Source organism: Hippocampus bargibanti, linkage group LG01, assembly GCF_051943395.1.
Source record: "Hippocampus bargibanti isolate YZ-2025 linkage group LG01, ASM5194339v1, whole genome shotgun sequence".
NCBI lineage: Eukaryota > Metazoa > Chordata > Actinopteri > Syngnathiformes > Syngnathidae > Hippocampus > Hippocampus bargibanti.
The window spans coordinates 12606204-12624464 of NC_142734.1; the positions used below are offsets into that span (position 1 = coordinate 12606204).

The window sequence follows — 18261 nt, forward strand, 5'->3', positions numbered from 1 at the left end:
ATGGATAGATACTTTGTCAGCTTTCTTACCAGTTTGGCATCAACCCACCGCTGTTTATTCATGCACAAATCATCCAGCAAACACCAGATTCGATCATTATGATAAAGCTTGAAGAGAAGAGCTGTACCTTTAATGTAAATGTGACAGCAAAACTTGTTCCATATCTTTTTGTTGTGGCCTGTTGGATAATATGTGATGAATAAAACTACATTAAAAAATACATTTGAAGTAAAACCTTCTGCCTTCCAATGAAATCACCCCGAATATTTCACTGGAGAAGAAATCATGTCCGTGCTTGAACCTGGAAAAGGAAAAAAAGACACTTTTTTCTGTTGTTTTTATAGAAATCGAAAAGACTTCAAGCAATGCACATGATCTGCTGGCTTACATCTACTTGAGGATATCAGCCAGTTTCTCCACATAGTAGTCGTAGTTCTCCTTACAGTCTTCCCAGGGAGTAAAGCTCTGGTCATCCTTCTCCACGTAAGTCTCCCAAACATGTTGGAAATCAGAGGGCTTCATCATTCTCAGCTTGCAGCCCGCGTTCACCAGGGCCTTGAGCCCCTCCACTATCTCTGGCTCCTCACTCTCAAACAGACGAGAGCAGAAAACACACAGACGGAGCTTCTTGCGTTGCCGGAGGACGTTGGCCATCTTGGCTGCACAGGTCACACAGGGACTTGATGTCACGTACCATGTGACGTCATATTCCCGTGAGGAGTTACTATCAGGCAGTACCTTGAAAGGTAAGAGGGGAGAAAAGTGTCCTTGAGAGTTTTGAAAGGCGCTTCAAAATGAAATGTATTATTATTATTATTATTATTATTATTATTATAAGAGTTTGCCCTTCATGTATGTTTTTTTTTAACATTAAAACCAGTAAACTTCTATAATTAGAAACGCGCCTTCTAAATCAAGGGTCACCAACACGATGTCCAAAAACTAAGTAGCGTGCGGGCCAATTCCAAAAATAGCTTACAGATAGATGATGAGACTCCAGTAATTTGAAAATGTGAGCACTGGCAGATATTTATTATGAAGTGTGGCCAATTGATATCTATCTGTTTCATTACTATGGTTCCTTTCTCGGGAACTCTGCATTTTACAAGTATTTACGTTCTCAGATGAGGAATTTGTGTGTGTGTGTAAGTTATCAAAGCAGAGGTCTGGCACCGCCACCTATGGACATTAGGGATCTATCTATCTATCTATCTATCTATCTATCTATCTATCTATCTATCTATCTATCTATCTATCTATCTATCTATCTATCTATCTATCTATCTATTCATTTACTACTGAATATACAGTAAAGTCTCGTTATATCGATATCGGATATATCGATAGTCCCGGTTATATCGATACTATTTCTATGCACGCACGGAGAAAATTACATGCAAACAGGTTCAGATATATCGATAGTCCCGGTTATATCGATATTTTTTCGGACTCCCTTGAATATCGATATAACGAGACTTTACTGTGTATATATATATATATTATGTTAGTATAATTGTTATAACATACATGTTATAAACATACATGAAGGGCAAACTCTTATAATAATAATAACTCTTATAATAATAATAATAATAATGCTAATAATAATAACATATACATATATAATAATAACATATATATATATATATATATATATATATATATATATATATATATATATATATATATATATATATATATATATATATATATATATATATATTCAGTAAATAAATAAATAGATAGATAGATAGATAGATAGATAGATAGATAGATAGATAGATAGATAGATAGATAGATAGATAGATAGATAGATAGATAGATAGATAGATAGATAGATAGATAGATAGATAGATAGATAGATAGATTCGATGAAAATGTTTCTTCAGCCGTCACCTGTACTTATATATATATATATGTAACGGAGTTGTACACTTAGATTATTAAATTATGAAGGAAGTGACGCAACGGCGCACAGTGTGGCACTATGTCCCGCCCATAGTTTTCAGAACAATCTCGAGGAGATTCAGGGTGAGTCGCAATTTTCTGTTGGTCTCGATTAACGCGCATTTTCATGACAATATCTTATTTTGTTTCCCCTTTTGTACTGTCTAGTGTTATCTAATTAGTTCCCTTATTCATTTCGAGTCCAGATTACTTTTTGTGTCATTATTTACTTCACGTTTTGTCGAGTGGAACTTTGGAGCACATGTGCTTTTCTATCGCAGTTAATCACAAGACGAAACCCATGCGACTTCACCCATCCCTTCTGCCATACTGTGTTGCAGGTAATAATTGTTTCATTTCGTTTTTATTGAACAATATTTAGTTTCTTGTGTCGTGTTTCATTTGCCCGTGAGTGTCCGTGGCGGGTTGAACTGTGCGCCAGCCATTACAAGCGCACCTCGTGTTCTGCCGAGTCTCCGCCCATGATGCGTTCAGGGACATCTTGTAAATAACAGTGAACTTGTGTTGTATTCTTTTTTTCTGTAAATAATCACTATACGATCACACGTTAATTCTGTTTTGTTATCTACAATGTTTTGCATTTGAGAACAATCTCGAGGAGATTCAGGTTAATCACAAGACGAAACCCATGCGACTTCACCCATCCCTTCTGCCATACTGTGTTGCAGAAATAAAAGAAATAAAAAGACACATCCACGCGTCTCGTCTTCATTAATACGGCAGCATCGTGGAGATGAAGACAGTCACTGTTGTGACACCCGTCACATATATATATATATATATATATATATATATATATATATATATATATATATATATATATATATATATATATATATATATATATATATATATATATATATATATATATATATATATATGGCCAGAGCTCCCAGCAAAATTATTGGTCCCTGTCGAAGCTTTTCGGATAAAAAACGAAATGTCCGACACCACTTCAAAGATGTACAGGTGACGGCTGAAGAAACATTTTCATCGAAGGGGAATTTCTAATCTTATGTTCTTATTCAGTGATGTCTATCTGAAATGGGTCAAATTCAGTCGTAAATGAATTGAATAATATACTGCGAGACTAATAAAGGTTCATCTTAATGCTAATCCTATTGTACCTCTTAATAAATTTACACATTAAAAATAATAAGAAAACGTGCATCACCAAACAATTACTAACATGTTGATTGTAATTTAAGTACTCTGTGCTGTCATAAATTGTGTCAAAAGTTTGGTCCATGAATCTTTGAGAGCAACTCAGCCACCGATTTATTGTACCAGTGTGGGTGACCTTTGAAACACAAAGCACTGGTGTAACTTTGGGAACCAGCATAGAATCATCACCAAAGCTGCCATTATGGAAAAACGATAACAGCAATGTGAACTGCTGAGGGAGGAAGCACATTACTTGCTGAAAGAAAGCCTCTTCAGCATGACCCGTGGCATGTTCATCCTCCAGATAACCTTTCAACGGCTCTGTGCTGCCTCCTGGCGTGTCCACTCTGTAGCACAGCAGGGTCTTGTTCCTGCCGGATGAGTACTCCACATTTCTGAACTGAAACTTGAAATAGAATGGGCTCATCTGCTCTCTGGTAGGTGAAAAACAAAAAAATAATAACGTAAAACATGGGACATAGCACACCCTACTCAGAACAACTCCACAGTGCTCATACTGAGAGTTGAATGTAGCCAGTGTTGGCTCTGGGTTTATACTATCAAAACAAGTGTTCCCAAATGCTGTGCTAAGGTTGTAAACAGAGAAAGACAAAAGAGGAAATTAGATAATGATAGCTGAGATTGTTCAACACAGTGATATCAACTATTTTGCAGGAAGACTATTTAAATGCATGGAGCTTGTGGTGGTTTTTAAGGTGGCACTTACCAGACAACATATTCACTAGTTAGCATTAGCTCAACTTTTACATGATTTACTTCCTTCCAAATTCCTACAACGTTGCTCATAATTTGAATTGAGAAACACAAAATATTAAACTATCTTTGAACAACATGTGTTTCTTGGAATCAGCTTGAGAATGTTTGCATGCCAGAATCTGGTGTAGATCTTTTATGTCACAAAATACAACACTTCTGAAAATCATACAACTGTCACGATTAAGAACATGGATGGGGAATATAAGCGCTTTTTAAAATATGTTGCCATTATTGTTCATGCCCTGGTACACATTCCTCCATATTGCTGCTGTGTTTTTTAATCCTGCATATTTTATACTATATATATATATATGTCTTTTCAAATGTAGTGAATAAAAGTAATAAGTAATTGAAAAAAAACATACCCAGAATAGTTCAGAAATCTCAGTAATCCACAAAGGAATTGTTCTTTGGTGGTTCTGACCACCACTTCCCATCTTTCAGGAATCCAACAAAAATGTCAACAAGACCATTTCCCAAAAGCCCAGTTGTGTTTGACTATATCATGAGACAAATGAAGCACTGTACTCAAATGCTGTAGATCAGGGGTGTCAAAGTCATATTTTGCCGCGGGCCACATTGTAGTTATGGTTTCCTCTCGAGGGCCGTTATGAATTTGGGGAAGCCATTAGAATGTATAATCCCCTCCACATATTACTTATAGAGCGCACAACAAATTAATTAATAACTAGTTTTCAAATCTGAAGTCAATAATAATAATAATAATAATAATAATAATAATAATAATAATAATAATAATACATTTCATTTATAAGCACCTTTCAAAACTTTCAAAGACACTTTACAGTCACAGGATATTTTTTTGTTGTGGTTTACATCCAAAAATATGAAATTCCGGCTAGGATTTTAGCAAGCATCATGGAATTTCACGTTTGATTTGCTTTCGCGGGCCGAAAAAAATGACATGGCGGGCCAGATTTGGCCCCCGGGCCTTGACTTTGACACCTGTGCTGTAGATCAACAGATCTGCAACTGCTTATTCCTCATGCCAGTTTCAAAATACAACTACTCAAAGTATCCGTACAGGAACGGAAAAAATGCAACAGATAATCGATCATCTTACCCACCCTGTGACGATCTCAAATGGCGGCAGTTCAATGGGCTCAAACTCGCCGTTGCCATTTTTCTTCACTCCCATGGCTTCTCCCCCGGTAGCCTCCCCATTCCTCTTGTCCTCATCCATCGCACACGGCTCAGGGGTCTTCTCTGGCTTCTTAGCAACTCTTTCCTGCTTTTTGCCGCATTTGGTCTCTTCTTTCTCCTTCTCGTCATTTGTTTTGTTTTCTGGCTTCTTTTCCTTTCGCTTGACGCTGACCCGGCTTGTTCTGTCGGCCATGATTTTGTTGGAAGCAGCAAGTGAGAGTGTTGGATAAAGAGGGGGTGAAGAGTGTGTGCAAGTGGAATGATAACCCAAGTGGATCAACAAAAATAGAACCTATTGTGAACCAAGTCATATCATGTGCATGTCTGGCTAGGGCAGGCTTTGTGAACCCATTCCTCCCTCTGGTCGCCCTCCAAGGCTTGGATGCTAAAACGGCAAGAGATAACAAGACAGCATATTGAATGACAAAGCCAGCCTTGAAACACACCTGCTGATTCTTTTGACATTTTAGACAAGTGTGTGCTTCCAACTTTGTGTTTTAATGTGTCCCACTTCGGCTGTGGTCCTCTCCACAAGGCACTTGTGCTTGAGTATAAAAACCTACCGTCCTGACCAAGTGCACCATACACCTTTGCTTCTGAATGCATTGACAGATATTACAACAGGCACCCTGTACCAAGTCTTTTATCATTGCTCACCTCCACTTGTCCTCCCTTTTTAAACTCCTGCAAATGTTAATACCAGGTGTACCAACACTTTTTACTGACATGGCGTACTTGCATTTATACTCATACAATTGAGTGGCTAAGTGTGACATGCCTGAAACAAAAGATGCCCCTAACCCTCGTAACTGTCAGCGGTCAGCAACAGGCAGTTTATTAATAACATAAACTGGTTTGTTTATCCATGTGTGTATACAGGGTTACCAAGGCTCTCTCAGTACAGAACCATAATTTTTCTTTTTGGCAACTCTGCTGCCCTGCAGTATTAAGCAAAAGCAATAAGCCGCCTAAGCCCCCAGCCACCTCGATACAGGAGTGCAGACAAACATGATGCCTCTCTGTTTTATAAATAGCAAAGGGAGCATTCAGGGTGGACCAACTTGCATGTGCCTGTGTCATGGCCATTCGATCCATGAAATCGGCGATTGGTTTTGTCACTGCCCATGTATGTGTCTGCCTCTGCACTGCAGATGTAATCACTTGGCATAAGGTTGAGTGAGCAGAGGCGTTCAATTACAATTTCCTCCCATCCTGAAGCCTCTCTCTGAGCCAAGTAATTCATTTGAGAGGCAATAACCAGTAGGAGCCGGCTGGTCTAATGGAAATGGATGAGCGGTCACAGTGGTGTATGGAAAAAGGGAAAGGGGGTAGGCGGTGAGTGAGGGGGGGGGGGGGCGAGAGAGAGAAAAAGAGAGAGACAGAGACAGAGAGAGAGAGAGAGAGAGAGAGAGAGAGAGAGAGAGAGAGAGAGAGAGAGAGAGAGAGAGAGAGAGAGAGAGAGAGAGAGAGAGAGAGAGAGAGAGAGAGAGAGTTCTCAAGCTGCGTAAACAATCCACAACACACCAATGGGATGGGCAGCAGACTAATGATCGACAATATTAGGAACTATGTTTGAAACTAGAGTAACGACACTGGAGGGAAGGATTAGAATTAAATATAAATAAATTCCACATAGGCCAGGAGTCGGAAAGCCAAAATGTTGAACAAGACATATTGAACCCCCCAAAAAATAAAGCCTTATATAAGTCTCATAATGAAGGCAACAGATGTGGTATGTATCTGTCTTAACTATATTAGCCTACTATCAAAGTACTAAGTTGTTTACAAGTACATAATGAGCCTTCATGATTAAATTAAATGATTACATTTTCCCTGCAGCACATCCTGTGGAGAATGACACACCACGTGACAACTGATGGAGGATTGCCTCAAGTTTAACTTTATTACGATGTAAATGAATTACAGCATTGCTTTGATTAAATTAAAGAAATGCATTTTTTATTTCGAGGATTAGAAAAAAACACAAAATGAAACGTACATGACATGCGCTTTATCTGGACAAGAGAGTGCAATAAAACGCAGCATGCATTTATAAAAATAAAAATGCAAATGTTTTTTTCCAAGTCACATTGAATCTTCTGTTCTCCTCGTTTATTTTTCTCTTTTTTACCTTTGGGGTCCACGGCCTATCATACACTTCCGGTTTGTCGACAAGTGCCGGCCTTGCCTGGCATCCCGCCTTGTCGATGTGTCGCAGGCGATGCAAATCTTCATGTATGTACAGTTCTGGCTGCGCGTGCATCTTGGAGGCAGAAAACACACGATTTTGCATCGTAATAGCCTCGTACCGCGAGTTGTCAGAAAGAAAGAGCACACAGAGATCTTGACTTAAATAGCATTTCTGCTGATAAACAGTCCTCTGCGGTTAAAGGCGAAAATTATGGTTACAAGCTTTACAATGTGAGAATCGGACTGAGGGTTGAATGCTCGTCTTTGCAAAAAACAGTGATGTTAATAAGATGCGCGTGCATCATGGAGACAATGTTGAAGACAATGAAACTCATCTAACTCCACTTTTTTTCCAGCATTGGAAAACATTAAGAATGTTTGTGATGTGTTTGTCCTCCTACAAAACCAGATTAACTCATTCACTGCCAGAATATGTGCAAAAATGTATCCACTCCAGTGCCAGGGTTTTTTTCATTGTCACTCGAATTCCAGGACCTACAGAATATTGAGTTTTAGGACTACATAAACAATCAATGCAGCGTAAGAAACTTTAGACTCTTCTTGCATCAGAATAAAAAGAGTTAATTCCTATATGATATGGGTCTGGAGTCATATGATCTTGAAATGAGGTAGGCTGTCCAAAATACAATGCAATACATACATTGGTTTATATAGGGCTGTTGCTAAAACAGCTTAAGCTGTAACAAAGCGCTAACATGGAAAAAAGGGAAATGCTGCCCCCTCGTGGAAGGTAAAAAACATTTCCAGAGGTATGACCAGCGCTTTATCGGCACCACCGCAAGAAAAACCAAAACCCGAACAAATTCGGGAATGGTGCTGCACGTCATATTTTCAATTCCCAAAGAAATTCAGGGATGGCAGCTAATGAGTTAAAGCAAAAAATGTGTTTCACAGGCCGATCTTTTTCCTTTTTCAAACACTTTTGGGAAAGTGCCAGAGAGCCACTGGGCGGCGCTAAAGAGCCCCATGTAGCTCGGGAGCCACGTCTTGTGAACCCCTGCCTTAGACACAGCACTATACAACTGAGACCCAACTGTACCTTACAGCACTGGACCAATGGCATCTTACACCCAAAAATCTGACACCTCATGATGCCTTATGTCCAAGTGAGCGCCAGCGCCACCGACAGATGTTACGCCTTAACAGAGGCAACTAACTCCGGCCCTCAAGGGCTGTTGTCCTGCATGTTTTCCTCCATGATCAGAATCATTATCAGGCTCCAGAAGATTTGACCGATGAGTTGATCCCTTGAATCTGGTGTTTTGCAGCAGGAAGAGATGGCAAAGCAGGCAGAAAGCGGCCCCCGAAGACATGATACCGAAGACACTTCAAACCCAAGACCCAACAACACGGCATATACTTCAAAGATAGACAATTGTTGCATTTATCTGGATTTTGTCCAAATTTAGCAAGAACTGGAAATCAGTCAGAAGTGTGGTGTATAATAATATGATTATTAATACATGTTCATTAATTTACAATAACGAGTCAAGGTAATTTATTAAGTGCTAGTGATTAGACATACACAGATATGAAAAAAGGTATTAGTGGTTGATTTCATCGTCATATCGGCATAAAAAAATTCTAATACATGAACTTTTTGTGTTAATGTATATCAGCAACTAGGAGTCTTACACAAAATAGTTTAAATGTAACCATTGGCTTTTTAGTCTGTTATAAGTCTCTGGGGAACGCTTGGCTCAAGATAATGTGTATACAGTACGTGAAGACAGGGTCAGGCAAAATCAAATAACAAGTAGTTTCCTTTATTCCTTAGCATGTGGTGTGATATTTTGTGTAAGGCTACAAACAGCGATATTAAGTCCACAATAATCTGTAATTGGCTTTGAGGTAGATAAGTGTCTCCAGGTTGTCTGGTAAGAGTCGTCCTCTCTCTGGCCGCAGACAGCGTTGGGCCTTGCTGAAGATGCTTTCGACCACGGTGCTGCAAGCAGGTATGGTCAACGCCCTCTTGGCCACTTGGGCAAGGAGTGGGAAGTCAATAGCTTTGCGTCGCCAGTAATGCAAGGCCTCTTCACCCGTGGGTTCTTCTCTTAAGTATATGGTAAGCTCCTGCTCCAGGCTCTTGGCCTGCGTCATGGGTCTCTGTTTGATGAAAGAGAACAGTTTGCAGGGCCGAGCCAGTGATGACACCGGCGATGGCGCCGTAGTTGGTGACGTGTAGGAATGAGGAAGTTGTTCTGTGTTGCAGTCTGACGAACATTTGGATAATTCTTTGAGAAGAACTTGTCTGTGCCATTCGGGATCACTGCTCCATGTGAGTTTGAATTGGGGGTCGAGGGTGGTGGCCGTGATGTAGAGAGGATCTTCCAGGATCGGGGTAAGACGACGCTCGGCCTCCTGGCTGAGGCTGGTCAGTAGGGCAGGACAATTGGGGGTTGACGTCTCAGAAAGATGCTTGCGTAAGCCCAGCACGCAGGGGAGTGCCAGACTAATGGACACATGTCTGTCTGTCTGTGTGTCAGTCTGCGTTTCAGGCGGTTGTTCCCCGCACACCATGTCCCAGGCTTCCATGAAGGGCTCCAAAGTGTCAGTGAGCTCCCTTAGCAGCGCCATCTCCGTAACACCAAGCACCATTTCTCCAGGCCCACTCATCTCCTCTAAGACTTCCGCAGACTCCAGCAATCGACGAAGCACCTGCATCCCAACACAGACACGCCATAAGAAAAGAACTTCCCAGATCATCTCTCCAATTTTACTGTAGATGCATATCACAAAATATTCCCAGAGCAGAAAGGATTCTATTCTTAGTCTTCTCCGCTATGTTACGCAAATATAATCAGAGAGGTGATCGAGGACTTTAGTGAAACGAAACAAACTCAAAGATGTGCTGGTTCACTGTGATCAACTAACATCTGGGTTAATTTTAAGCAAGTTCTCCTCTATTTTCATGACAATTTGAATATCTGAAATTCTTGGATCATCACTATGTAATTCAAAATCAATAGTATCAATCCCACAGATGTGCTGCAGGAGGACAGTGGATTTAGACTGATCCAGGTGTCTGGTATTGAAGGCAGGAGTTCCATCAACGATTTGGGTTTAGAGTCAGAAAGTGTTCAGGAAGGTAACTAAACTCTCTACAGCAGGGGTCAGCAACAATCAACTGCATGAGTGGCCCGCATACCCCTTTAAAATAAAGCTGCACATTGTGATTTCCTCGGAATGTTGTAGAAATGACCATGTGATAATGTAAATGTGTCATGTGATGTCTGTCCACTTTTGAGTCTGGATGAGTGTGCATCTGCGAATGTGGTTCACATTAGTCTTCCCTCAGATTGCATAAAAATAAATGCTTGAGTTCAAGATAGGAAATTGAACAATGACCCTTGAGAGTTAAAATGATGGGTTACTGTAACAGAAATTAGTGAGCTCATATATACCTTCACCTGGGTCGCCCAGTCTCGAACCAGAAGCGAAGCATTTCCCAGCGCCACGATCTCCATGCCAGGTCCATCAAACACTTGACTCAATTTCTCAGCCGGAACCACTGTTGTAATGTAGCTGTAGAAGCGGCCAGCTTTGGCCAGCACAGAAGAGAGCTGCGTACAAGAGCGCAACGCCGCTCTGACACAATGGCTCAGAGAACGAGAGAAGCAGTCCACACGAGAAACGCCAAGATCCCGCTCCCACGAGTCCTCCCACACTACCTCTCCCGTGTGTCCATTCCTAATTCCTCCCTCGGCATGGTTCCACATTTCTGCATTGTCTTCGTCACCCTCCTCTTGGCAGAAACCGGGTAGACAGCATGGCTTTACAGTCGTCGTGGCCAGAAGTGGGTCAGACACAACACGAAAGGCTCTTCCGGACACGCCGTGAGAGTGACACACTTCTTCAAAATCTGAAAGAATCCGATTCCCATTGAGGGGCAGGCACGCCAAGAGAGCTGAGCTCATCTGCCACTCCAATGACAGAAAGTGGCAGGTGACACCAAGGTAACTAAAGAATGAGAGGTCAGCCCATAAGCCTAAAAAACAATAATAACTGTGCGAGTATAACACTATTGTTTTTTGTTGTTGCAATCCTTACCCTAACGGGGCTGCGGATGAGGCCCTCCAGACATCCAGGCTGAGGCTAAGGGCGTGTGCTGAAGCCAGGGCCTGACGGACAGTCACCTGGGCCTGGTACGTGTAGGCTGGGAGGAGTTGGTTCTGGATGTAGTACTGGGAATCAGGTGTGTACCTGGGCTCTAGGAGCTGAAGCAGGACTCTGAAGCCACAGTTTTCTACCATGGAGACTGGCTGGAGATCGCGTACGATCATCTTTGCAATCGCCTCGCTTATCAAGACCTACGGTGGTAATCATGAGAAGGGCAGTTATTTGCGAGTCTTCTGTTGGGCCCTGGGCACTGCTATCTCGGGGTCCGACATTAACCCTATTTGAGCGGTGGCCCAACAATCCATTGACATTGGCTCTACTTTGAAACAATGCTATAAGAAACCCGCTGAAGTAACCTTTTCCACGATGGATCACTCCTGTACGACTGAGAGCCTACACAGACTTAATGCTATCCAAAATGTAGATTTTGTGGCAACATCGCACAACAGTAGTATCAGTGGGTGATGCAGCACCTTAAAATATATATACATACTGGCCACTCCCCAATATAGACACATAATTAAAATAATATTTAACGAAATGTATAATGATACGCGTTTGCCTACTTTTGAATGAAATAATAAAGTATGTAGTCTCAGCAGCCAAAATGAAAACAAGTAAAGGCAAGCAAGTTAGCTGCTTAAAAATGCCTGGGTTCCACTCTAGATATATATACAGCATTTGAAATAAGGTCTGCCCGGATGCTCGAGGCGTGTAACTTCCAGAATCTCTCTGCCTGGGTGGCCGACAACTTTTTCCAGAAAAAAAACCACCAAAAAAATGTTTTTTTTTTTTTTTTTTTTTTTCAAATCAAACGTTTGCTTTATTCCGATTTCAAAATATTTGACATTTTCAAATTTCGGTTCGTTTGGCAATTTTTTATTTTGGTTCATTTGGCAATTGACATACTCGGCAGCCAATCAGAAGCCTGCATCGAATAAGTTCGTGCCCGGACTTATCAGGTCGTGCATTTGCATATCATTTTCAAACGTAGACGCACAGAGAACACAAGAAAAATGGTGGTTAGGAATCAAGCCAAAACCTCAGCCCCAGAAGAGAGACTCAAAGAAGCTAACAAAATTTATGACGCTACAAAACGTAAACGTACATTGAGAGCATTGTGGAAAGAGGACTTTATGTTGCTTGAAGTCCACGCAAAAATTGCACTGTGCAACCTGCCGGGAAGTGTATGGACAAACCACAACTGGAGCAAAATCATCAGCAAAGGATACTTACGACAAATTAAGCAAGGGAGCATTTGTGGTAGGTACATCAATTACTTCAATTACTACAAATACAAGTGTTGTTCTGTTGTATTCTGATTATCAATCCTTCATACTTTGCAACAATGCTTTTTTTTGCGATTAGTTGTCTTATTGTGTTTCAAGTTGTGAAAAATCGGGCAGGCAACTTTATGGCCGGGCAGGCAACTTTTCAGAGTTGTCTGCCCTGGTGTCCGCTAACTTTTTGTCATAGGTTTCAGACACTGATATAGATCATGTAATTTACAAAGTAAAACAATAATTAATGCATGTCATATGTTATATATTATAGATGTGAGTCTACAAGTGAATAATGTAGCGTAAAGTCTTAGTGGCCAAAATGCATCAGTAAATAGCCAGTGTCTGAAACTCATGACAAAAAGTTAGCGGACACCTCTGAAATGTTGCCTGCAAATTGACACACGAACGTTCGTTTGGCAATTTGCATACTCAGCACGGCAGCCAACCAGAAGCCTGCTTTGTGCTTCGGACTTTCCAGAGCATTATAAGGTTGTGCATTTGAATATCATTTTAGATGCAAAGTAGATGCAAAGAACCTCAGCCCCAGAAGAAAGATTCAAAAGAAGCTAACAAAATGTATGACGCTACAAAATGTAAACGTACATTATCCTGTGACATTATCAAGTGTCCTTGAGAGTTTGGAAAGGCGCTTAGAAAGAGCTGTTCACGTGGCTTGTAGCGGTTTGCTTGTAGCTTTTGCTTTATTGAATAAAGCAAACTTTTGATTTTGTATTTTTTTTAAGTAGTTGTCGGCCACCCGGGCCGAGAAATGTTTTGAAAGTTGTACGCCGATGTAAAAGATGTACGGTCCGGGCAGACATTATTTAAAACACTGACATAGCATCAGTGGGCAATTAAGGATGCCACAAAAAAATTACACGGCAGTACATAGTGCACAATGTACGGTGAATGGGGATGATGCAATGCGTGAGTAATTTATATTGATAAAAAATGTCATATTAGATATTACAAAGTACTAATTTCAACGCATTTATTTATTACTTTTATTATTCTCACCTGACGTGGATCGTGCTTGTCAAACTTGCTCACTCCTCCTCCCTCGTGAGTTCCAAACCCTCCGGCAACTCCTCCCACTCCCACGCCCACAGGGAGAGTGAAGCGGGCATTCCCTCCATTGGTGGTCAAAGTGTGCCTGGGTGCAGACGGGTACCCTTCTCTCTTCATGTCCTTTCTTTTGACAAAGTCATCATACATGGCCTGGTGCTTGCGCTGAATGGAAGCCACAACAGTTTTATTGTATTCATGCCACGACCACACATGTGCCATTGCAGAATTGGAGGACAATTTTGTTTCAGAAGTTGTTTTGGATCAAGAAATATGGGTAATAAGGCACCATGCAATTGGATTTCTGAAGGATAACCAAATAGCATTTTAATTTTTCTGGTTACTTATTTTGATATGTTTGGCACGAACCTGTTGTCGATATGGTTTAAGGATTTAGACGTGTTGTAGATATGCGTTAAAGATTTAGACGTTTTTAGAGATAAGGGTTCCCCATTGGCAGATGACTTTATTTTTTATTTCATTTTATTTTTTCCGCTTTGACGTGTGAGCGCAAACTAGAGTTCTGATGTACAACGGCAGATGACTTAAATATTCTTGAAACAGAGGCTTCAAGATTGTTAGTCACCAGTCACAGTTGGATTGGATTGGATTTGCCTTTATTAGTCTCGCAGTGGAGAAATTTACATTTCACAGCAGCAAAATGATGAAAGGAATGAAAGTTGAAGGCTACTGTCAAATTTGGCATAAAACAAAGTCTAAAAAAACTAACTACACACGAGCCTCCACTAGCTTAATGCTACCACACAATTGGGAGACTCCATTGGAACATCAGCAAACAATTTGCATTGATGGAGCAGTGTTGTTATCTTTAAGAGAAACATACTACAACACAAACAGTGTTGGAAAAAAAGTATAGAAATATAGTTAGGTTCAGCAACAGGTAGAATTGTTTTGTAAATAGAATAACTATATACTACATGACAGTAAAATTCGAATTGCACAAGTTTAATAGGCCAAAATTTAAAACAAAAATTGAATATTGATCAAAAACCTGATGATATACAAAAACAGTAAATAGTTTTTTTTAGAATCAGCATTAAAATATTTTAGGGACACATAAACACAAGTCTCGTTAAAATTTATTGTTGAGTAGCATAATTAATTATCGGATTTATAAATTGGAAAACAGATTGTGTTTTACGTTGACCTTTGCCTAACATGTTTCGATTTTGGAGGATTTCATGGGATTCTTCGATTTCAAACTGAGACCTGACACTTAAAATCTTGGGAAACAGTGTGGCAAAATGTTGTTCAATGTTTTCCAAAATCCAAGCTCGTGTCCGCAAATACCTTGTTTCTGCTTAAGATGCAATTTATGTCTTGAGCCTCTATTGGCAGCAGTCGAATGCGAGAGGGTTTTAAAAAGTTGGCTGACAACAATTCGCCGCTCCCACTTGCAAAATGACTGATACGCCCCTGGGAAGGTGGGGAAAATGCCCTCCAATTCTGCAATGGCCCACAAACAACATGGCTATTATTCATTCCAAGAGCATTTGAGGGGGAATTACCTTAAGATGCGTGACGAAGTTGGACGTGACGCTTCGCTTCGCTCGAATTCTCGTGCCACACGCCTTGCAGTTGGATTCGATTTGGCCATTGTCGCCCTCGAACACAATATTAAAGTAATCCAAAATAGACACCTTTGAAACGGACGCCATCGGCGCAAACAGTAGCTCTTGTCTGCACCCGATCGGAAATTACGAGCAAGGACAATGATGATGATGATGATGATGATGATGATGATGATGATGATGATGATGATGATGATGATGATGATGATGATGATGGTGGTGGTGGTGATGGTGGTGATGGTGATGTGGGCTGGTGATGTGGGCGACGGAGCGGTCCTTTCTTGCTGACTTTCATGAGCACAGGTCTTTGTGTTTACTTCCTCGACCCCCGGTCACGCAAAAAAATATGAAAGAAGGAAGACGAAAAGAAGAGAAAGGTGCACAAAATGAAGGACAGAAATTTCGCGGTGATGGGTCGCTTTCGGGAGCGGAAAGCAAACACAGGCGAATGCGGATGTCAGCAGGAAAACAACAGTTGAGGATACATCCGCCGTTTGGACCCAGGAGTCCATACGACACTACAGTGATTTTGCGCGTGTGCGCGAAAGCCCGGACCAGGAAGTGCACGCAAGAGCCAGAGTTTCATTTCCGCATGCTGCTTGTATGACACGGACCAATCTACAATAATCAAAATCAGAATACTGATAATAATAATGATAATAATAATAATAATATAATAATAATAATAATAATAATAATAATAATAATAATTATAAGCACATTTCAAAACTCAAGAACACTTTACAGTCACATGATAAGATTTTTTTTTCTTTTCGACCGTTTTGAATGTGCTCTCCATTGTGCTCATTCTGAAAGTCATGCGTGTGATAGTAAACGCATCATTCATATTATATAAAACATGTTATAGTCATTCTCTCAATCTATTTCAAACAATTAATACCAGTTCTAAAAAATGCAGGGCGATTAAAGTATACTGTCCTCCCAAAGTATATTACTGGAAGTTGTAAAATGGATGCTCTGAACAAAGCGCAAAAAATAGTGTAAAGAAAAAAATAGTACTTCAAAAAACTGTATCGCACAAAACATACAAAGCACAGACCATACGTTCATGTTTAAAAAAATACAACTGTTAATTATTAAATACAAACGTATTTCACAAGTACAAAAAAAGAAATAGGAAGTGATTCATTGGTGCACCACAAGAGGGAACCCAAGCACCGCTCGTGGCATTCCACACTAAGAATCACAGCGAGAAGCACATTGAAATGAATAGAGTGCTATATTGCAAAACGTCATAATGCCGATACAAATAATATTGGGACTGAAACATTATAAAAAATTAAAATGCCGTAGTGCGTTTGGAATACAAGCATAAGGATTTGAGGTGAAGCGCCATTAAAATTGAAAAGATAGATGTATAACCAGTGACGTGCGGTGAGGTTCATGGCTGGTGAGGCACTGATGTCATCACAGTCAGATTTACAAACGTGAACTCCGCAGAGAAGCTTATTCACCATTTGATTAGCAACAGTTAACGTGTTTTGTTTAAAATATCATTTCAGCATTATTTATATACTGTGTACAAACTGTCGCATAGAAAAAAAGAATTTAAAAAAAAATATTATCGTGTTGCCTTTACTTATAAATGAAGTCCAAGTCTCTCTTTCTCTATGGAGATCACTGCCAGTGAAGAAAGCCGTCCTTGATCAGTCCTGTTCCGACTGTATGTTTTCAGTCTTTTGTGCTGAGAATGACCGCTCCACTGATGCCGTAGTAGCTGGAACAGTGAGCACGAGCTGGATCAACTTTGTCGCTTCAGGAATAGTTTCAATGAGATCCTTCTTGGCCAAAAAGCTGAGAAGCTGTCCATGTGATTTACATATCCCTCACGTTTGTGAGCTATACAGTCCGGTCTTCCTTTATTATCTCCTGCTTCGATTGAAAGTCCAGTTTAGAAAATTATTATAATTTAGATATGTAATCCACCATTCTGAAAATAAGGCCAAGCAACACGAAAAAATGATTTGATGGTTGCACTTAACTTGCTGTTTACTGTAGCTTGCTGTCACTAATTCTATTATTCTGCAGCCGAAGATTCGCAAGAAGAATCTCTAATCACCGTGCCCCATGACAGGGGCTGTCATGAGGCAGGAGAACTGTGTGCTTCACTTATGCACACAGTTTTGATAAAAATAAAATAAACACTGTAGTACAGTGTTTATTTATAATGTACAGTGACCGTACATTATATACACCAGCTAAACTGTAGAAATTTAGTTCATATACTAAAAGCTTTTGAACACTAATAGCGATATGCAGAGGGACAGCAACGCGGTCTCACTGCAGAGCAAGCCAGCACAGTTACCATAGTGATTGCGCGTTCCATGGTGAGGCTCAGCCGGCTGCTTCCTCACCACTCGTCTCAACTTTGTATTTGAACAGTAAATGTGAAAATTCAGCGATTTTGAAAAAAAAAAAAAAATCCAAAAATGGTGAAGTGGAAAAGAACGTTAAAGTACAAATCACTAAAGAAATATGTTTAATTTATTTTGTCATTTGATATTTCCATGATGACAGGTGAGGCGCAGCCTCACCTGCCTCCCCTGACTGCACATCACTGTGTATAACCCGAGGTGAAACCTTAACAAACGAGTTCAAATTTGACTACTGTTTTTAAGTGGGGTAAGTTTGGCAGCAGTGTTAAAGTGGGGATAAAAAAATAAAGGGTTAATTTCATCTGTGGTGTATGCCATGCATATTAGCATATTTGAAAATAAAGCTGACTTTAACTTTGACTAATGTTAAGATTCCAAAGTATTGATTTAAACTTGGGTTAGGGTTTCAACAGAGGGTTTCAAATGAGGGATGGGGTTCAAAGACAGACCTGCGAGAACTCCACCACTCTGCTGAACCAGCTGAACGACTTCTTCGCCCGCTTCGAGGCAGACAACAGCACT

At 40.3% G+C, this 18261-nt stretch overlaps 2 protein-coding genes across 4 annotated transcripts; both read right to left on the minus strand.

Annotated features, from left to right (window-relative positions):
* Positions 1-108: 108 nt before the first annotated feature.
* Positions 109-5386, minus strand: apobec2b (apolipoprotein B mRNA editing enzyme catalytic subunit 2b). The gene is made up of 4 exons (XM_088996932.1): positions 4998-5386; positions 3386-3566; positions 389-738; positions 109-301 (listed from the first exon to the last, which is right to left on the minus strand). Exons 1-3 carry the CDS (start codon positions 5264-5266, stop codon positions 391-393), a joined length of 798 nt encoding a protein of 265 aa, XP_088853058.1. The 5' UTR covers positions 5267-5386; the 3' UTR covers positions 109-301; positions 389-390.
* A 1939-nt stretch (positions 5387-7325) lies between these two features.
* Positions 7326-16104, minus strand: LOC148903128 (zinc finger BED domain-containing protein 4). Of its 3 annotated transcripts, XM_088996922.1 has the most exons (6): positions 15281-16102; positions 13704-13916; positions 11335-11594; positions 10956-11244; positions 10689-10847; positions 7326-9942 (listed from the first exon to the last, which is right to left on the minus strand). In XM_088996922.1, the coding sequence occupies exons 1-6, from the start codon at positions 15428-15430 to the stop codon at positions 9103-9105; spliced, it is 1911 nt and encodes a 636-aa protein (XP_088853048.1). In that variant the 5' UTR covers positions 15431-16102; the 3' UTR covers positions 7326-9102. The 3 variants fall into 3 exon arrangements, with proteins under 3 accessions (XP_088853048.1, XP_088853039.1, XP_088853029.1); XM_088996913.1 differs by having other exon boundaries at positions 10695-11244; positions 15281-16104; XM_088996903.1 differs by having other exon boundaries at positions 10689-11244; positions 15281-16100.
* Between the last annotated feature and the right edge of the window lie 2157 nt (positions 16105-18261).